The 21,830-nt window shown below is 46.1% G+C and overlaps 1 protein-coding gene across 3 annotated transcripts in view; it reads left to right on the top strand.

The window, feature by feature from the left end:
* The window catches only part of RGS9 (regulator of G protein signaling 9), a 63,128-nt gene that overhangs the window by 28,003 nt on the left and 13,295 nt on the right, over positions 1 to 21,830 (top strand). Inside the window, exons 9-17 of one of the 3 annotated variants that reach the window (XM_074319532.1) lie at positions 635 to 697; positions 3,992 to 4,039; positions 8,727 to 8,756; positions 9,300 to 9,361; positions 11,233 to 11,346; positions 13,226 to 13,341; positions 16,673 to 16,760; positions 18,657 to 18,795; positions 20,878 to 20,963. In XM_074319532.1, coding sequence (XP_074175633.1) covers positions 635 to 697; positions 3,992 to 4,039; positions 8,727 to 8,756; positions 9,300 to 9,361; positions 11,233 to 11,346; positions 13,226 to 13,341; positions 16,673 to 16,760; positions 18,657 to 18,795; positions 20,878 to 20,963 — 746 coding nt within the window. Of the gene's footprint in view, positions 1 to 634; positions 707 to 3,991; positions 4,040 to 8,726; positions 8,757 to 9,299; positions 9,362 to 11,232; positions 11,347 to 13,225; positions 13,342 to 16,672; positions 16,761 to 18,656; positions 18,796 to 20,877; positions 20,964 to 21,830 lie in introns of all 3 variants that reach the window. The other 2 variants (XM_019733013.2, XM_019733012.2) reach the window with 2 other exon arrangements.

Raw genomic sequence — 21,830 nt, 5'->3', positions numbered from 1 at the left:
CTCAATAATAGCTATCCTCTGTTGAGAGCTTCACACTCCATCTTGTTAAAGTCTCACAAGAACCTGACAGGTAGGAGAGATCATCTCTATTTCCCAGAAGGGCTACCACGTGCAGAGAGAAGTAGTTGCTTCCAAGATCTGTCTCATAGCTAGGAAGTGGCAGAACTAGGATTGAAGCCCAGAGGAGCCTGGATTCTCCAAATCGCTGTACTGTACTTTGAAGAAGGAGCACCATAGGAGGAGCTGGGAGTCCCATGTACTAATCCGAGTGAATTCTCATTGAATTTGAGTGTTATTTATCTATTTATCCATCCATCCATCCATCCATCCATCCATCCATCCATCCATCCATCCACCCACCCACCCACCCATCCACCCACATCACATCCATCCATCAATGCATGCATGCATCCATTCCACCGTGTTAGGTTCTGGGAAGGCTATGGTAGAACAGTCCCGTGAAGCTCTCCAGCTCACTCAGAGGGTCTTACACACCCTCATAGCTCCCCGTGGGCTAGGCCACAAGCCCTTCTCAACTCAGTCTTGCAGTTGGCAGCGTGGCTACGACCCACAGTTACTTAGAAACTGGAGACTCTCCCTGTAGTGGTCCTTATGTTATTTTTGTTCCATTCAGCCAGGAATGAACAACGTGCTGGACTATGGCCTGGACCGAGTGACCAATCCGAATGAAGTTCAGGTAAACCAGGTAGGTCTCTGCTGCATACTCTGGGCAGGGACTAGGTCAGGTTCTTAGGCTGGGGAGATGTTCACATGTCTAGCATATGTTTGTGTCTGTTGGTGCAATGGTATCTCCCCTTTGAGACTGCCAGAGAGAGGATGGCGTGGGCTCTGTGATATCAGTGTCAGGGACGAGGCCATGAGTCACTCTTTCCTTTTGCAAATCTGATGAAAGTTATGAAAGCATTCTGCCCCAAATTGCACAGACTGATATTTTGCATACAATTTCAGCCAGTTTCCTGACTCCCTGAAGACTATAGGCCCCAGGCTTGAAACCCTTGACTGCACTTTGGGTTTAAACCTTTATCCACATGACAGGACCTGAAATGTCACACTTTTCTTTTTGCATCTCTGTGGGGTGGGATCTTTGCAAAGATTCTCCTATGCTTTTTGTTTTAAAAGAACCCTTCCTCCTAATATGCCACCATTTATGATGGATGGCCAATTTCCTGTGATGGTTTCCGATTTAAGGAAACGCAGTTCAGAAGCTGTTGAAAGCACACAGGTTAGGGTTTCTCAACCATGACACTATTGTTCTGGGCCAGGTAATTCTTTGGGGGGAGGGGAGCTTTCCTGCACATTGTAGGATGTTTAGCTGCATCCCTGTCTTTTACCCACTAGATGCCAGTAACATCGTGCCTTTCCCTGCCCGCCTCACAGTCCTGACAATCAAAAATGTTTGCAGACATTGTCCCATGTATCTTGTGGGACAAAATTGCCCGAGTTGAGAACCACTGATCCCCGTAAACCAGTTTAAGCCCCACTTAAACTAGTCTTAGATAGTTTCCTTGCTTTCTGTCTAACGTTGCCTTGGGATGGGAAAGGGTCAGTGACCTCTTTAGCTTAGTGTGTCATCTGTAAGCCTTGGCAGGGCCTTAAAGCCTGAGTGGAAGCTGGAAGGGATGAACTAGGAAAAGAGGAAGAAGGAAGTCGATGGGGAAAGAAAGGAGCAGGAAAAAGGTGGCAGTACGGCAGCTCTGTGACATGGACACTTTTGCCCTCTGGGACCCAGAACTCAAGATGGCTGTGGGTCCCCCCACCAGTGTGTGAGACAGAGGCCCAGGCTTAGGGACACAGTCCTTATGGAGAGAGACTCAGTTCCTAGAGGGTGTCACCTGGGGGGCGTTGCTAAGTCCCTTGTCCACAACTCAAAGCAACCCTTCCTTTGATACATGGATGGCATTGCCAGCCTTCCCCAGCCTTTTCCATGTTCTCGTCAGATGACAGATAATTGCTGAGGCTTGGTTTCCATGGAAACAGAATCATCAAGGCAAATACTGAACCGGGCTGGAAGAGTTGCTTTTTGTTACGGATAACTGGCAGCTCTGGAAGCTTCTGTGGTGTGGAGGAGGGGAGGGTAGAGGTGGAAAGCACCTCACCGTTGGGCTAGGGGAAGAGAGGGCCTTCTGGCTTTCCAAACCCATTTCTTGCCAGATAGATGTTGGCAATTCCGTCAGCTCAGAGTCAGAGCATGTGAGACTGAGGGCTGTGTCCACCGTGCTGATGTTCATCTTTTGTTTACCATCATCTTCTCTGTTTCTCTCTCTCTCCCACCAGCTCTCTTTCTCCTGCCGGCACTCTGGCTGCTGTGACTTGTTAAGAAGAATTAAGAACTGTAGTTCTCAAGCAGTTCTCCCTTCTGTCCCCTCAGCCAGCCCCAGTGTGTGTGTGTGTGTGTGTGTGTGTCTGATCCAGCTGTTAGGGAAATGGGGGCTGGCGCTGGGTTTTATCTGTCTGCAGCACGTCCCTAGTTTGACTAAGTGTCCGCTGTTTTTCCAGGTTTATCTGTCCTGAGACGAGAGGGCGGAGGGAACAGGAAGTGCCTCCACGAGGCCTTGGGAGTGCAAAGGATTCTGATTTTTTTTCCTTTCAGAGAAGAGCTTACAGTGCTGGTTTGAAGAGAGAGGCTTTTTTTGAGAATTAGTGAATTCTTGAAAACATATCCATTTTCCTTAATTGGAGGCAAATAACTCAAGAGAAATAAACACCATCAAGTGTCAGAAAGGAGGCTGTTAGGTCGGCAGGTATCTAGGGTCCTGAGCGACCCATGTTCTCAGGCTGCTGGCTGCTGGTCAGCGTGGCTGCCCAGCCTTGGAAGGACCTGGCCAGGGGCCAGGGGCCCTACCCAGAAAGCGTGTCCTCACTGTTCTTATACTTTGAAGCATATGGAGGCACCAAGCATACACAGCCCCCACCTTTCCTTTATTTCAGAGAGAATTTGGCCCTCCTGGGGGAGGCTGAGTGGCGGCCGGGTGCTAGCCTGGCTGTGGGCAGTGGTGTGCCCCAGGCTGGCCCTTCTTTCCCCAACCCCAGCAGCGTTGCCATGGTCATTTAGTGACGAGGGCCAATGCAGTGTGAAGAGAGCTTTGCCATCAGAATGAATATCACCCAACCCTGCCACTCTCTAGCTGTGCGATCTTAGACAAGCTCTTCAGCCATTTAAAGCCTCAGTTTCCTCGTCTACAAAATGGGAATAACAATAGCTCCTTCAAAGGATTAAATGAGACATATAGGTGAAGTGTTTGGAATGGTATCCAACATGCTGAGACACTCCACAAACAGTAGCTATTGTTGTTATTACAACTGTCACCATGCTACTAGAGAGCCAATTTAGGGAGCCCGGTAGATGCTAGACCCTGGTTTGGGAGGCCATACTTAGCCCGTTTCCTCTTCTGTCCTTATACCTTCTCATGTTTCTGCCTCAGTTGGAGGCAGCGGGAGGAAGGTACATACCACTTTCAACCTCCCTGCCTAGTCCAGTAAACAGCTGCTGAAAACGGCACAGTTTATAAGGGTATGCACACTGGTCTTCGGGTAAAAGAAAAAACGTGGCTCCACAGTATTAAATACTGTGTTCTGCTGAGCCCTCTATCTGGAGCCCTTAGTGGGTGATGGCTCCTCCTGTACTGCCACCACCTGGGGACAAACAGCTTTCTCCTTGCGGCTCCTGTGTGACTGGTGCTGGTTGGGAAGGGACGACTCTAATGGCTGACATTTGCTGACAGCCTCTTGCATGTCAGGCATGGGGTTAAGTGTTTCACACCTAGTCACAGCTCAGTTAAGACTCACAGCAACCTGTGAGGCCATGAGTGTTACCAGCATGCCTACTTCAGAGTTGGAGACAGAGAGAGTGGGCAACTCAGCCAAGACACACGGCTCAGCAATGGGGAAGCTGGGATTCTCAGCTCGTGGGCACCCAAGCCCACTCCCTATCCCGCCTGATGTGTTTGACTGTCCATTATGTGGCTTCTAGGAGCTTTGCTGGATTACATTCAATTCTTGCAGCAGCTTGGTAAGAGAGGTAAATGTCAGTTCCATTTTTCTCACGTGACAAAATAGAAACAGAGAAGTTGAGCAGTTTTGCCCAAGCTGGCCCAGCCAGTTCTAGTGCCCTTGCTGTCCCCTGATACCACCATGATCCCCACCCACTAACCATGCCCTAGGGCCCTGCATCCAGGGCCAGTTTCATGGCAAGTGATTTTGTTCACTGGTCCACAGCTCCACACTCATTAGGGCCCTGTCCTTGGTTTAATGTCTTGTTGTTACCGTCTTAAAATTCTTAATCCATTTTTTTTTGGGGGGGACAAAGGGCCCTGCATTTTTATTTTGCACTGTGCCCTGCAAATCATATAGTCTGTCCTGCCTCTGTCCTATCAGGGAGTGTGTGGCAGGACAATTACTTCAGAGGATCACAACCTTGAACTCTTGTCTCTTTCGACAGCTAGCTGCCTCCCACCTCTTCTCTTGTCTGCTTTGTATTAACAGCAGCAGTTTCCAGATTTCCTGGTTTCTGACTTTTGACTCTGTCTCCGCTCTCAATGCCTGTGTGCCCCAATTCCTCCTGGTTCTCCTCATCTTGCGTTTTGCATCACGCCTTGCCCGACTCTCACCTCTGTTTCTGCACAGAATCCTGCCTGGCTGTCCCATCCGGGGGTCCGTGCTTCTCCCTGCTCTGGGCTCTTGCACTCCTGCCCGAGTGGCTGGATGGCCACTCAGGGCATGACCTTGACCCTCCTGCCCCGTGACACTTGTCTGCAGCCTGAAAGCTGGTTTCAAGGCCAACAGGCCGGCCACAGAGCTGTGTAAACAAGCTCTAGTTGTGTGTCGCTATTTGGGCAACTCTGCAAGTGACAAACAATATGTTAGAATCCCACGCATGCAGAGCATTTGAAGATTACTCAGACAGAATGTCTTACTATACAAAATGTGTCACTCAGAGAGGGAATAAAGAAGTGACTCCACTCCGGGAGGGCCAACTACTGAGAAAGCAGGGGATCTGTGCATGAATTCCAGCATGAAAAAAAAGTATGTTGATTTCTTTTTTTTTCCTCATGAGGTGGTTTTCTTTGAATTGCTCAGAAATGTATGTGTGTATTTTTAAGAAACTTTATTTTTCAATCAATGCTTCTAATGGTCTTTGGTTAAGTAATAATAATATTGATAGGTTTATGAGATTTGGCAAATAAAAATATAGGATGCCCAGTTAAATTTGAATTTGAGATAAATAGCAAATTATCTTTTTTAGTATAAGTATGTCCCAAATATTGCACGGGCATCCTGTATTTTACCCTGTGAGTAGGGCTAAAACCGTGCCATCCGTATTCTCAGTAGCAATACACGAACTCTAAATCAATAGCCACTGTTATGTTGAGTTGACTGTATGCTGGTCACCTGTCTATTGTCTCATTTAATCCCTTTTTCTTCTATCTGCTTTTACAAATGAGAAAGCAGAGGCTTTGACATGCAAAAGTACTCATCCAAAGTCATGTAGCCAATAAGTGACAGAACGAGGATTTTGACCTTGGTCTGATTGCAAAGTCCACACACTTTCTCCCCAAAGTGCATTCTCTCTCAGTCTTTTAGAGAAGTCCAGAACCCTCTCTCCTGCTACCCCAATACACACACACACACACACACACACACACACACACACACACACCCCTCGAAGGACAGATACCCTGTGTGTCAATCTACAGGAAGCTGATTCTATGGACAGCTATGCTTAAAGCTAGAAATAAATGCTAAAATCCACGTGGACAATCCAAGGTGGAGGTGGGGAAACCTCAGATTCAGCTGAATCCTATTATTAGAGAGCTTGTTGCAGTCCTGTTCCCAGAAGATAGCTGGTAATTCTGGGAATCAGAAAACCAATGGCAAACCACACCACCAATGCAGGGCCCTAAAGGGAGTAATAAAAGCGAGTGAAGTGCATTAAAATATAAAAACATTGAAACCCTGAAGATTGGGATCATGGCCCCAGAAACAAACGTATTAGGCCAAAGTCAGACCCTGCTACACAGACTCGAAATGACCTGCAAGGACAGCTCCCTACGGGGCAACTGAGACTCTGGCTTATTTCGTCTGTGATCATCCACCCAGAAGCCCAGTGGCCACAGGACAGTGGCCGACAGGAAGTTTTATCTTGGGTCCTGGGCACTTGGAAGGAGGCTGTTTATGATGCCGGCTGCTGAGCACAGGCCCTGTACGATTGCGAGCTTTACCATCGTTACCATTTCTTTCGCCCCAGCTTTATTGAGATATTATTGGCATATACTACGTGTAAGTTTAAGGTGTACAAGGTGATGATGATTAGATACATGTACATATTACAAAATGATTACCGCAATAAGATTAGTTAATACCGTCATCCCCTTGCATAATTGGTTGTGTGTGTGTGTGCGCGTGTGTGCGCACGCATGTGTGTACGCGCACACAGTGATAACACTTAAGGTCTACTCTCTTACCCACTTTCAGGTATGTAATACAGTATTGCTAATTATCGTCACCACGCGGTGCATTAGGTCCCCAGATCTTATTTATCTTCTAGCTGGGAGTTTGTTTTTACCATCCACAGTGTTAATTAAAGAGTGTTTCCTGTGTTTGTGTTTCATCTTGTGATTGGGGCTCCGCCTCTCTTCTTGTTTTAATTTCACAAGAAATGGCTGGGCAGAGTTATTCCGTTGGGTAGCATTCTGAGCTTCAGGATAAGGAAGGAACTGGTTGGTGACAAGAGCAGGCTGTTTTCTGTTTCTCATGGATCCCTCCTCAGTGCCGCAAAGAGCAGATGAGGTTTGAATTTTAGCTCAGCCAATTCGGGACCGGAGATGTTTAGAAAGTTGCCTGTAAGCTCAGAGCCTCAGGGTTTCCTCAGCTGAATATCAGGATCATAAAACCTCCCTCCCTTAAACATTGTAAGGACTCAAAGAGGTGTAAATTGTTTTGCACTGATGGCTAAGTGGTTATTTTTATGCAGTAGCCCAGCTTTCCTATGACCAGAGATGACAAACCAGTAGGTACTCTTTTTAATCCACTTCAGTAGACGCCAGCAAAAGAATCTGGTTATATTAGGTTTGCATGCAAATCTGCTGTGGCCCCAGGGTCCTTTTCTACTCCTGAAATATTTGTCTTCTGAAACAGTACCTTGTGTTGAGATAGAAGGGGAATGAATATTCAGTGTGGTTGCCAAAATGTTTAGATCATTTGGGGAGTGTCTTCAACTTTTTAAGTGGAAAAATATTCTATTAAGCTTAGACTACATGTCCTTTTTTTTTTCTTTTTTAGGTCTCAGAGTGCAGGGTAGTCATTATTTATTTGATATTTCTTGAGCATCTGCTCGGCACCAGACATTACTATGCCAGGGAAGATAGACATGGTTGGCCTGCTCGTAATGGTGCCTCGTGGGTGATATGTATATTAAACAAAGTGTCACCCAAACAAATATATAATTACAATTTTGATAAGTGCTGTGAAGGAGGAAGCCAGGGTGTGTGTGAGATCTAAACAAGAGACCTACCTGAGATTTACCTTTCTGAGATAACTCTCCCCACTCCCCCACCTAGGAAAATGGATTTCCTGTGGAAAGCAATTACATAATAACAATCTAACAAAGCACAATAAAAGCCAGCGTGGATTAGAAAGGAAAGATGAGTGTGTGACATTCCAGATTGGACCCTCCTTCATTCCTTGTTAATGAACTCAAGGGCCCGTAGTAGTTTTGCTAACTGGCTAAGAGAAGTAGTATCCTCCTTGGAGTTCTGAGTCTATTCCAAGTGAAGCCCCGATATGTGAAGCAGCATGGATATTCGCAGCCAGAAATTAGGATGGTCAACTTTAAGGAGTGTGAGAGTTAGCACTCGGCAACCCCTAGACACAACCAAACCTAGGAAAACTGAGGCTGGAATCACCAACTGTGCCCAGCCTCCAAGAGGTGCATGGAGCAGAAAAGTGATACTAAAGAAGCATGTCTGACTTTAGAAGATTTTAGAAGACAGGTCTGAACGGTTTCCAGGAGCTTCTGAGAGCCCAAACATCCAGCCCTTTTTGGAGCCATTCTTTCTCTGTCAGAACTTAAAAAAAAAAAAAAAAGAAAAGAAAAAGAAAAAGAAAAATCCAGAGAGAGGATGCTCTGCAGGTCCTCCCTAGCAGGAATTTGCTTCAGCAGCTTCACTCAGAGGATGAGCCCCGACATAGCATTCAGGGGATGCTGGTCTTGAGGCTTTTGATTGTGTGCTTTATTTTTGGCAATGTGGCTCCCTCCCTCCACCTGGTGGTAGGGGTCAAGTTGTTATGAATGCCTGAGGAATGAGTCTCAGCATTCATTCAAATCTCTCTCCTGGGAGAAAAGAAACACTCCAGCTCCACACCAGTTTCCCCAACTTTACCTCTCATTCCATGTAAGATGGTTGGTTCTGTAGGCACTATGGTAGATTGGAACCAATCCCTAACTTAGTCTTTAATTCATCTTGGCTTTTAGTAGAGCACAGTTATAGTGGTAAATCATACTTCTTCCCTCACCCAATCTCTTAGTTGATCTAATTCTCCAATAGCCGTGTAGAATAGGGTGGAGGTATTGGTGATGGGGGAATTCTTTTGAGTAAGAAAAGATGGACAGTTTTCTCACGGGGGAAGCATTTTTATTTTTCAAATGGGTGTTTGAACTGTAATGATTTAATGACATCCGTTTAATGGTGTTTTGCTTTGTTTTACAGAAACAAACAATTACTGCTGTCAGGAAAGAGGTAATTAGACTCCCAGTTCTAGGGAAGTTTGATTTTAAATCCTCTAACAAATTATATGTGCTTTGTCTTTATGCTCTGCACTCAGTAATGAGATGAAAGCCATGTGTTCAAAAAGTTCAAATCATTGTCTCCAAATTAATGGACAGCACAGAATGGCAAAGCATCTTTGGGAAGCTCTGAATGGGGTTGATGCTGAGACTCAGGATATGAGACACCCTCAGAAGGCACAGATGTGAGGGACACGGGAGCAAATGCTGTAGAATATCTGTACCCCCACCCTAACCCTGCTCCTACAATTACAGGGCTGTTCAGAATCTGTCCAGGGTGGCAGGTTACTTATTTTGGCAAATCTTGTATCCAGGGCCCAACACAGAGCCCTGGTAATCATTAGCCGTTCAGATTAGATCTGCTTCTGTTAGTCAGAGGCACGTGAGGGAAAAGGGTGCTGTGATGGGTATATGGCGTCTGGTGCTGGAGGTCATATGTTAGTAACACTCCAGGGTGGGGCAGCTGGACATCTTCTAATGACCGTGTCTCTTCCAGATCATGTATTACCAACAGGCCTTGATGAGGTCGACGGTGAAGTCTTCGGTGTCCCTTGGAGGGTATGTCCCTAATTTATTGGTCTTGCTGAGATTTGAACAATAGGTCGACCAGAGGAGAACTTCTGCTTTAAGGCAAACTAGATGAGTCACATACTGACTTAAGATCCTTATAAACTCTGAGGGACAAAAGAGATATGTTACTAGTTCTTCACTCAGCACAAGTGTCCAGGTCTCGTCTTGTGTTAAGCTAAATCGTTGGGTGAGGTTCTATACAAGTCTGTCAGTTTTCTTGGAATCTAATAATGTGTGGATGGGAAGGTGAGAGGAGTTGAAAGTTCATGGACTGGACCCTATGGGGACCCCTAATAGCCTGTGTTCCTGTCATTATCCATTCAAATTTATTAGGGAAATGTGGGATATGTTTACTGGTTCAATGTAGTATTAAATGTCCACTATTAATCTTTGATTTAAAATCCAATCAGGATAAATTGGAAATTTATGTTTGAGTTATAGAACGTTCAAGTTACCTTGACCCAGTTCCCCATAGGACATTACTTGAGAGACACCAAAGGGTTTAGTGTCCCCCAAATGGCAACAGTTATCCTTTTGAAATGTGGAATTCATTTGAGGACCACCTTGCTAACTCTGTGATTTTTTTGCACACTTGAAAATGGACGTGGTTTAGTCCTGGAGAGGCACATGTGACTTATTTATTCAGACTCGAGATGGAAGATGTTAGGGGTTAGGGATTAGGCTCTTGTAAAAAAATAAATCTTCCAATATCTTTTTACATCTTCCCAAATCCCTGATTTGCAAAAACACTACCTGCCTGAGAAAATGTGCCCTGACCTCACCCACATTTTTCAACGACTTCTGTCTGTGGCTGCTGAGCTCAGTCACAGATGAGAGTAGACCTGTGTGTTCAGTGGGCACTCTGGTTGTCATGGTACTCCTAGTTCTGTAATAAAGCCAAACCCGTCTACGCTGAGATTCTAGAAACCCAGTTTTATGAAACCAAACAGAAAGGACACGGAAGGAGACTCAAAGACTGTTGAATACTTCTTAGACCCACTTTTCAATTTTCATTGGCTCAGAGCCTCATTACCATAATTTGACATCATTAGTGTTTAGACCCGTGGACCAGAATTTCTTTTCTTCCCTTCCCTTGCTCCACTAGGGGTCTGATTGAAGAACAAGAGGGCCTTGGGAGTCCTGCACAGAATTGCAAACGCAGCGCTCTGGTATATCTCTGGGGCACGGGTCCTGTTCTATCAGTATCGCATGGCTGTGGGCAGACTTTGTGGCCAGGGCTTTGTGTGTCTACTGTTGAAGCAATCCCTCACCATGGGGTGGAGACACGGCAGGTTTTTCCAAACTGCCCAAAAACCAGAAAATGTGTTGAGTCAGAAGGTCTAACTCAACTAGCAGGGATTAGCTCCTGCCTCACATTTGTGAGTGTGCGATTCATGCTTCAATGAGACCATGGGTTTTGAATAATGGGTTTAAATGCCCAAAGGTAGGCATTATCCTCACAAAACTTGGAACCCAACACATCAACACGTCTCTGGAAACCTTGTGTTTCCAACACGGTGCCAAGACACCAGTCTAACCATGTACAAACTGAGTCTGCTTTGAATCTTGAAAACTCATGATAAAATGTAAAGAGGTTGTATTTTTAATGAAACAGGTACAGAGAAATTATAAAAGGACTGGATCGGGGGACAACACTTTGTTTCACACGTAAAAGAGGGACAGATTTTGTCAACTACCTGCCAACTTGAGAGCTAGTAGAACATTTTTCTAAGAAGACAGTAATAAGTAGGTGACTAAAAAGATAAGAAAAGGAGGACAGGTCGGTTAATCAACCTGAGTATTGATTTAGTCTCTTGAGTGTTGAACTTCTAGGAAATAGTTTTCTATTTGCTTTTCAGGATCGTCAAATACAGTGAGCAATTTTCGTCCAACGATGCCATCATGTCCGGCTGCCTCCCTAGCAATCCTTGGATAACAGATGACACCCAGTTCTGGGATTTAAATGCCAAATTGTATGTATTTGAAATGTTGGTTTTGTAAAAAATAGCTTTTTGAGTTGTAATTCACATGCCATACAATTCGCCCATTTAAAGTGTACAATTCAATGTGTTTTTTTCCTATATTCATAGAGGTGTGCAACCATCACCACAATTTTAAAACATTTTCATCACCCAAATAAGAACCCCCCTTCACCCCATACCCTTTAGCTCTCACTCCCCCTGCCCTGCAATATTCCTCTAGCATCAGGTAACCACCAACCTACTTTCTGTCTCTATGGGTTTGCTTATTCTAGACATTTGATATAAGTGAAATCACATAATATGTGGTCTTTTGTGATTAGCGTTTTCACTTAGCATAATGCTTCAAGGTTCATCTGTGTTACAGTATGTATCAGTACTCAATCCCTTTTTATGGCTGAGTAATATGCATTATATGGCATACCACATTTTGTTTATCCATTCATCAGTTGATGGACATTTGGGTTGTCTCTGCCCTTAGCTAGTAGGAATAATGCTGCTGTGAACGTTGTGTACTGATTTTTGTGTGGACATGTTTTCATTTCTCTTAGGTATATACCTGGGAGTGGAACTGCTGGGTCAAATGGTGACTCTGTTTAGCAATACATTGTTTTTGAAAAGAAAACAATTATCTTTAAGGCTTTGCATGCTGGATATCTAATTAGAGTCAAACTAAGTTCCTGGAGGGCAGGCCCCGATTGCTGCCTTGGCAATTATACCTACCAGTCCTTAGCTCTGTTTGTGCATTTGCAACGTGTTGCTGCTAACTGTCGTTGTCTAAATTAGTTGTTTGGAAGAGGGGGCAAAAGCAGGAATACAGGAGAGTGTACGCTAACGAAGGAAGGAAGGAAGAAGAGAAAGGTGTGAGTGTCAAGGTGGAGGGAGAGGTAGAGGAGGAGGAGAGGGGAGGGGGGTTGGTAAGACCAAAGCTTACTTAGATCAACGCCAAGACCATCACACTTAAGGCATGAGGAACATACAGGTAGCACAGATGTAGCCAGGTAAGCAGGCATAGCTGGGGAGCCCTTTCACCTGTTCCTTGTAGCCTGCTGTGGGCAGCTGATGGGTTAAGGAGGGCACTCATCTGGAGTTTGGGGTCACTTGTGTATTAGTGTCAGTTGCAGAGTGGAAGACTCTAGAACCACCTTCTGGGCAGTCTTCCCTCTCCCTCTGGGGCACTAGTTATTAAGATGGTTGCCTGGAGTCTGTGCCTGTCTCCCAGTTAGCAGATAAGAGAGGCGACCTGGATCTCCTTATGGACAAGGTATGCAGAGTTTGGCTCTCCATGGAGGAGAAGGCAGGGCCACTTGTCCTGAGAGGGTTTGGGAAGGAGACCTTTCAAAACATCGAAGTGGGGGTGGGACTTGCATCTTAGAGGGAGTCTGAGGGAGGGTTCCCAGATGACAAATGGGGTCTACCCGGTGGCACGTGGCTGCAGGCAGGTACAGGAAGGTCCACCAGATGCTGGTGTGTTCCTGTGGTGAAGGGGCAGCTGTGTGGTGGGTGACAGGCACTGAGGTGGGTGGCAGTGGCCACAGCCCTTGTCACCAGTGCTGTCCCAGAATTCTCTCCTGGTCTGGTGTGGCCACTGGCCGTCTCCACAGGCCTTGGAGGAGGCATTCCTGTTCTTTTGCCCTGAAGACAAAGGGAGAGGCTGAGTGTGATGCTCTCCTCTGTGGGAATTCTTCTTACCTTTGGGGTGGCTAGCTCCTGATACAAGGCCCAGGGGACTTGCTGAGGCACGGAAATGGAGGGGGGTGATTAATGGTGGTTAGTGGGGAGCTAACGCCCCTCACCTCACCCAGGCCACCACCTGGCACAATCTCTCCTTGCACTGAGTGTCTGGTGCATTTACAGTTCATCATCCCTGCAGGGTGGAAATCCCAACCAAGATGCGAGTGGAACGATGGGCCTTCAACTTCAGTGAATTGATCCGAGACCCCAAGGGTCGACAGAGCTTCCAGTACTTTCTCAAGAAAGAATTCAGTGGTGGGTCTCTTTGATTTTTTAAGTTTTCACTTTGAGAAACACTCCTGTAATGTCTAGCATGGGGTTGCCAAGGGGCCCCACAGTTGGGGGGAAATTTCATCTGCTCGTATTAGCATATTTACCTATGCTAATCCTGATTTGATTTTAAATCAAAGATTAATAGTGGATATTTAATAGTACATCGAACCAGTAGACATATCCCACGTATCCCTAATAAATTTGAATGGATAAGGACAGGAACACAGGCTATTCGGATTCCCCATAGTGTCCAGTCCATGAACGTTCCCCTCGGGCCACCCTCACTTCCTCACTCTGCTCCTCAGGTCACCAGCCCAAGAGCTCCTGTGTCCCTGTCACTAAGTGCAGCTCCTCAGGGAAACCTGTCTAGAAGAGAAGCAGAAAAGCAAGCTTTCTCTTTTTGTCTCCCAGCCCGATTTCCTTCAACTCAGCGCTTCTCTACCCTGGCTGCACATTTAATTTGCCGGGATCCGATCCCCAGAGGTTCCTTTTTAATTTATTTGGGGTGGAAGGTCCCAAGTTTTGCCAGCTTCCCAGGTGACTCTACTATGTGGCCGCGACTGAGAACCACTGCTCCTGGTCTGCTTCCGTCCGGGTCGTAGGAGGGTGAGGACTTGAATGGACGTGGTGGGGCCACATTTTAGATTCCATCTCTGGACGTGTCATCATGGTTAGGCCCTTGTCGCTTCTTGAATGTACAGCACTGAGAAGCCAAAGGCCAGCCCAGAACCTATGTCATTAGGTTGAGTATTCCACGGACTTCACCACTTTTGTTGAAATATTTACTTTTATGGAGTTCATTTACTGCCTTGTCCAGTCCCCGGCTCTGGGGAGCAGCACATTTGAGCCTCAATACTCAGCTGCTTACTCCTCCAGACCCACCTGTCTGTGGGGTTCCTCTCGAAACTAATTCCACGAGACATGTCATTAGCCTGTTTGACCCGGTACAGCACATTATATTATAATACGGATTCTGGAAAATCCTTTTCTCTAATCAAGCCTACTTGCCAGAATATAATAAAACCCAGAATAAATAGATGGGAAAGGGGAAAGGTCTTAGCGCCGGCAAGAAGCAACTGGCGAATGAGTGGACAGGATGCCATCTAGTGGCAAAGTCACAAACCACATCCTGAGTTTATCCCACCCACGCATTACTTAGCAACAAGATCTGGGGAAGAGATTTCCTGGCATTATTACAAGAGCACTATTGGCCGTCTCCTTAGGATATTCCCGAGGCTTCACGTATGAACAGGGCACATGAATCAGCAGTTTGCTCATTTGATTAAAAACATTTAAAAATTGAGATATAATTCACATACCATAAATTCACATATATCATTCCCGTGCCGTAATACACATACACTTTTAAAGTATATAGTTCAGTGATTTTCGTATATTCACAAAGTTGTGCAACCATCACCACTATATAATTCCAGAAAATTTTCATCACCTCAAAAAGAAACCCCTTACCCGTTAGAAATCAATTCACTGTTCCTCTCTCTTCCTCTGAGCCCCACTTCTTTCCTCCCCCCAGCCTTAGGCAACCACTAATCTACTTGCTGTTTTCATGGATTTGCCTATTTTGGACATTGCACATAAATGGAATCATAAAATATTTGTCCTTTTGTCTTCTCTCACTTAGCATAATGTTTTCAAGGTCCATCCATGTTGTAGCATGTAACAATGCTTCATTTCGACTATTTCTAGGTGCCTCGTATAAATGGAATTACTGTGTTTCCCCAAAAATAAGACATAGCCAGACAATCAGCTGTAATGCTTTTTGGAGCAAAAGTTAATATAAGACCTGGTGTTATTTTACTATAATATAAGACCCGCTCTTAAGACCCGGTCTTATATTAATTTTCGCTCCAAAAGACGCATTAAAGCTGATTGTCTGGCTAGGTCTTATTTTCGCAGAAACACAGTATAAAATATTTGTCCTTTTGTGTTGGGCTTATTTCACTCAGTATAATATCTTCAAGGTTTACCCATGTTGTATTTTGTGTCAGAATTTCGTTCTTTTTTAAGGCTGGATAATATTCCATTTTATGTAAGTACCATATTTTGTTTATCCATCCCTCCATTGATGGGCATTTGAGTTGTTTCCACCTTTCGGCTATTGTGAATAACTGCTCACTTAATTTTAACCTTAAGCACTTAACCATCTTTTGCCACGGGCAAGAAGGTCCACCTTGCATTTGATGTAAGATCAGTTGAGCACCTGTTTACTCAGGCCTGCCATCTCAGTCCTAAGAACGACCTGTGTTCGTGGGGAAGGGGAAGGATCTCTATATCATTCTGGGACAGACGTCAGCCAGCTTAACTTGTACAGCCTTTTCCAATCTGCACTACCTGGGGCTTTCCTAAAAAAATACAATGAAAGGAGGAGAAGGGTCTTCTCTTCTCCATGTCCCTGCACAGTGGCATTCCGTGATTCACACATATGCACACCAGGCACACACATGCACACAGGCTCTTGCTGTCCCCCTGGTGTGATCATCTTTAAAACTGCCACCTGGGATGACTGTACCAAGGTAGGCACTAATCTGGGTGGGGGGGAGGGGGGAAGGGAAACTGGTTGGAGAACTTGAAGTTGGAAGGAAATGGAAATGGAGGAGGAGTCTGGCTTTCCTTCTGGACTCAGTTGACTGACCCTCTGTTAAGTCCCCTTAGTGGCCAGGCCTTTTCTGAGAGTCAGTTCATCAGCGTTGCTGCTTGAGTCTCTGTAAGGACCTTTGGCTGGAATATGCCCTGCGAGGGGCTTTAAAAGATGGGGTCTCTGAGGAGGCAGAAGTCTGGCGCCTTCACTGAACATGAGCAAAGTAAACAGGGCTTTTCACGACATAGAAGACCTATCGCGTAGCAACACGTTTATGAGCCCAGTCATATGTGAACTTGTTCAAGCACATTTGCTACAGCCAATTCTAGGACAGAAAAGAACGTGACAGCCTCTGGGGGTTGATATGAGTTCTGAGCTGTCTTGTTGGGGAAAGAACAGCATTCACAATAGACATGTATAGCTGCAAACGTGGCAGGTGCCAATCTAGTAGTTCATTTCAAAGAATACATGTGGAGCGGTCACTAGGTGAGCGACACTCTCCTGGGCCCTGGAAGTCAGACAAAGCTCCTTCCCTCCAGTGTGTTTTGTCCAGCCCCACACCGTGCTGCGGCTTGCTTTGCAGAAGAAAGATAGTCAACATGCTGGGGAACCACATCTATCCCAACTGACCCATTTCTTTTCTTTCCTCTTTTCTTCTCTCAACTGGTTTCCTGTCTGGCTTTCGTCTGTGTGGACCCCCTCCTCCCTGTGCAGGGGAGAATCTGGGATTCTGGGAAGCCTGCGAGGATCTGAAGTATGGAGATCAGTCCAAGGTCAAGGAGAAAGCGGAAGAGATTTACAAGTGAGGATTAGCCAGATCGTTGGAGAGCCTCCCCTTGGGCCCCTCGCTGGCTACCCCATTGCTTTTGAGTGGGAGGTACCACACCCCCCATGTCAGCGTCAGCCACTGCACCTGCCATGCTATAAATAGCTCTCAGCCGCTTTAGAAGGATTCCCCTGCTCCTAGGGGAATGTGCTTAGGAGTTAAAAAAGCAAGCTGCCCTGAATTACAGTGCTTTGTCTTTGACTAAATCCCCTTATGTCTCCTGAGACGTAGGGGCATGTGTGTCTGTTTGAGAGAGAGAAGAAAGAAAATAGGTGAGATGGGAAAACCTCTTCCCCAGGTCATCTTAGAAAAGTGAGGCCCATGAGGGGAAGGGAGGTTCCCGTCCCTCCCTTCGCCCCCCAGTGTCTGGGACAGTGAGCCCAGCTTGGGGTACAAATGTGGGCACAGCTCTTATTTTGCACTGAGTGACTCTAGCCCGTTTGCTCAGTGTAGCAGTAAGTCTGTCCCTCTCCAGGCCTGGCTTTTCTCCAAATTCCCCTCCAAATTCCCCAAGGGCCAAGGGTTCCAGTTCAGAAGGACCAGCCCTGCTTCTGATGGCCAGGCGGAGAGGGAAGGGGCGGGTGTGATGAGACCACCAGTGTTGCCAAAATGCACAGCTGCTGAAATTGGTACACTGCCCCACCCCCCACCTAGAAGGTGCTCTTGTCTTGCTGTATCACATCCCTGCCAGTCCTCTCTGCACTGACCATAGTAGACACTGGCTTTGGACTCTGAGGGCCCAGTGCAGTTAGTTCATGGTCACGTGCTTGGCCGTGGTTCCTGAAGCTCAAGCCCCATGCTGGGCTGGAACCCGCCCTTCACAGCCACTGGACTGTGGTGCTGAGCTCCGGGTGGCAGGCCAGGTGGCCCTGCTCTCTGAGCACTTAACCCATTGGACCTCTGGTGTCCTTCCTTCAAATGGGCTCAGAATGGAGCATCCCGGCTTTCCCAATTTAGAGGTGCCAACAATATTGAAGTGAGGAGGTTGAGGCCTCACACGTAGCGGTTTCTGTACTTTTTCAAACGTTTGCCCTCTTCCCACAGGGAGGGACTCTGCACACCACAAGAAATGGGGGTGTGGGGGAGATTGTCAGTCCCGGAAGTTCCCGTGACACCCTTCCCCAGGACAATAGTGCTTGACAGCCTTGCACACAACAGCCTTCGCACAGCTCCTAATTCCACAAATCTACCGCAAGGAAACTTGCTGCCTCCACTGTTATATCAGCTTCCTTCCTCCCCAGGCTCCCCAGCTATGGAATCTTAGTCTGAATTCCAGAACTTTCATGTAGAGCTTAGGGGCGTGGCAAAATATCCACGTGAGTATTTCTAACCCTCCACTACTGAGGATGGGAATTATCGGGGAGCCCCCGAAATCCCAGGTCTCAGGAAGTGTGGCCGGGTTTGGGTTCTCATTGGGGCCCAGGCCATCAGATCTCTGCCCAGGTGCTGGGATTATGGGCTGCCTCCTGACTCAGCATTTGAGATACATCTAGACGGGGCCAAGGGAGAGCAGAGGCCACGGAGCACCCGTTTGGAGGTGTCTTTGCCTGATTCCTGGTAAATAAGGAGGCAGAGGCATTAAGTTGGAGGCTGGGTTCTGCGCCCTAATGGCTAGAGTTACCCCACCCATTTCTTGCTCTCCTAGATGCCTGGAAACACCCAGGTTAAACATGCATATTCCCAATACTGGCATGGCTGTTTTCTGGCTTCTAAGAAATGTTGCTTGACAACCTGTGTCTCCAAAAAAGGGACCACTTTCACCCTGGGAGACACAAGTCATGTCAATCAACCCCTCCCTCGCGAGCAGTTGTGAGCTTTTCATTAAACCACCTGGTTTAGCTACTTTTGCTAACCTTTTCCTTCCCACCCCAGGTTATTTCTGGCCCCAGGGGCGAGGCGGTGGATCAACATAGATGGCAAAACCATGGACATCACAGTCAAGGGTCTGAGGCACCCCCACCGCTACGTGCTGGATGCTGCACAAACCCACATCTACATGCTCATGAAGAAGGTAGGTGGGGTCTGTGCTGCAGATCCTCGGGGGCCAGGAAGCCCCTCCCTCCCCAGGCACCCAGAAAGTTCTTTAGATACGGGGGGGAAAAAGGGAGATGCTATGTGGCTACTGCTTTGCTGGTGTTGGCATGCAGAATCGTCAACTGTCTCTTCTACCTGTCCACACGGCAGGAACCTCCTTGAGCCCCCCAAGTTCGCTGGCTGGGGAGGACCAGCGGTAGATGCTGTGTGTGTGTTCTTAGGGGCCTCTTACTCTGCAGTCGTGGTACTGGCAATAATGACATTGATAATGACCGTATTGCTCTAATAACTGTTATTTACTGAGGGCTTCCAAGGTGTAGGTGCTATGGGAAGCATGGAGCTTTGTATCAAAGACAACCTACAAGGTAAGACTTGCTTCTTCAGAGTGCAGTTGTTTGCCCAGGGTTTCACCAGAGGTGGAGCCCAGATTCAAAAGGCGTCTCCCTGGGTCCTGAGACCGAGTTCTTAGTCTCTACTATAGAATGGTGGCAGTTCTGGTGGCCCTGGCCCTAAGCAAATGTAACGCATGGAGGGTTTAGTGTGTATAATTATGGTAAAACCCTGTGGGAATTCAGATCACCTTCTGGATTATTAACATAAAATTAATGGGGTAGAAATTTTCAGGACATTGTTAAAAAATAAAGGGAACCTGAGAGAAAATAAATCACTTCCTTAAGAAATTAGAGTTTGGGGCTCAGAGTTAGTCTTAGAGAAGTTGTCTAGTATGATTCCTATTTGGTGTCATGCCCAACGAGACTTTCTTCATAACCTTCAACTTCTTATATGGCAATTATTCCTTTTATGGCAAAGTATCTCTAGAAATTCTTCTATATGATGTAGGCTGTGTGAATGGCATTTTAAAAATTAGTTTCCCTTAGTGTCTTTCTTTTACTCAATCTTTTACGTATATTGTATTATAAAGAGATTTTAAAATATGTAATAATTTAGAATTTTCACCAAGCCAGATTAGCCTTTTTTTTTTTTCCGCCATTTACTTGTCATCAGTGGGTTTTTTCCCCCTGTATTTATCTTACAAGAAGATTTACAGCAGCTTTCTTTAATAGTGATCTCCCTTAATGTATTTTAAAATGCATTTCGATTCTTAAAAATGCATATTTCATACAGCTTTATAGAGAGACGCCCAGGGAGGCCAGCTACGAGCCAGAACAAAACAGAGTCATGGGAAACTTAATAATCATATGTATATATGGAATGTATGTCGCTAGAGGCCGCGTCTCAAGACAATAAACGCAACATGGCTCAATGGTTTCTTAATCCCTACTCCCAAACTCTCGTATTCTCATAACTTTTATTGCTACTCAGTCCTAAGAATGGTACCCCTCCAATTAAAAAAAATAATAAAGTCTCAATCCCTGGATGTTGCTCTGGGCTCTGTCCCCTATTTGTTGGGACTAGAGTTTTGAGTGTGCTTGGAAGCAGCAAGCATCCATGAAGTGACTGTTCCAAACCTGCGCGGGCGCCAGGAAACCACCACGCAGGAGGACAATGAGTCTGGGCCTTTCCTTGATCAGCTCTTGCCTTTACACCCAAATTCAGGGCAGAAAAGGATGTAAGTGAACTTCAAAGTGGGCCCCATACTCGTGGTTGCCCATCTTCCTTGGAAGAAGGTATTGGGTGGGAGAGGTTGGCTGCAGGTGTCCTCTTGCCTCGTATGTGCGTCACTGAAGAACATCTGGCATGGACTTTAGCGTGGGGGGCTATAGACGCTGGTTCTCTAACTTAAAGTGCAGCAGAATCGCCTGGGGGCTTGTTAAGACTCAGACTGTCCCAGCCCCAGGGCTTTTGTTTCAGTAGGACTGGGGTGAGCCTGAGAATGTGCATTTCTAGCAAGTTCCCAGGTGAAACTGACGCTGCTGGTCTGGGAACCATACTTGAGATCCGTTGTTTTGGACACACACCGAAATGCCTTTCACACAAAGAGACGTATTCTTTTAACCTTGCCATCTAACTGCCAAGGGAGGGCTTGAAACGGCAAGTCTGTTTGTTTGATGTGTCACTTTCCCTCTCACAATTACTGTTTTTCTCCTGTTCCCATTAGGATTCTTATGCTCGCTATTTAAAATCTCCAATCTATAAGGAAATGCTGGCCAAAGCTATTGAACCTCAGGAAACCACCAAGAAAAGGCAAGTAGAATGGCCTATAGTTGCTGGTTGCCTGCTGTTTTGTTTACGGAGAAGCAAGGGTCTCTTTCAGCCCAATGGGCATGGTGGAGATATTTGCTTGATGAAAGTATTGGGGACTGAGAAGTATTTCTTAGGGTATGATTGCGTCATTGGCTTCATAATGGCCTGAAATCACCCTAGCAAGATTTCCTTAGTCATCACTGCCAGTACGTTTTGTTTCCCTTATGCTGGTTTGAAAGAATCTTATCAGACTGATAATTACACTTATCACAAGTGGAGGCATCTCATTGGTTTAAAATTTTCATTTTAACTTTTAATCTTTAAATGTATGTTTTGCAACTCACTGATTTTTAAAAATTGCTACACTTCTTCACCTTTAAACCGATGTAGGGGAATTAGTTTAGTCACATCCTTGTATCCTTGTAATGTCCTAAGACCTCATAGAGAGTAGCAGATTACAGAGTCTACAAAAATGGTAGACTGTTAAGGAAAACAAACAGTGATATTCTAAGTGGACTGCCTCTTAGCATCTGTTAGTTATCTCGGTCATTCCCACCTTCCTCATTGGAGCTGTGCATCATCGCATCTGGCAGAGCCCTTGGGCAAAGGATGAAATAATGTTCTGAGGGGCAGTTTGAACTCTTTTTGGCAGGGGTGGGGGGTGGGGGGCAAGGGGGAGAAGGGCAAGGGCAGGAAGAAGCCTTTATGGGGATTGAAGATTCAAAAGCGTAACCAAACGACAGCTTGTACAAAGATGTAGGACTTTGGTGGAGACTTTCCCAGCACCAGCACGTGTCCTATCCCCCAATGGTTAGCAAATGGTCCTCCGTGTGTCAGCTCAGACCACGTTGGGCTCTTTCCCAGCAT

Source organism: Rhinolophus sinicus, linkage group LG15 (assembly GCF_036562045.2).
Source record: "Rhinolophus sinicus isolate RSC01 linkage group LG15, ASM3656204v1, whole genome shotgun sequence".
Classification (NCBI taxonomy): domain Eukaryota; kingdom Metazoa; phylum Chordata; class Mammalia; order Chiroptera; family Rhinolophidae; genus Rhinolophus; species Rhinolophus sinicus.
This window is presented reverse-complemented; position numbering and strand designations above follow the sequence as displayed.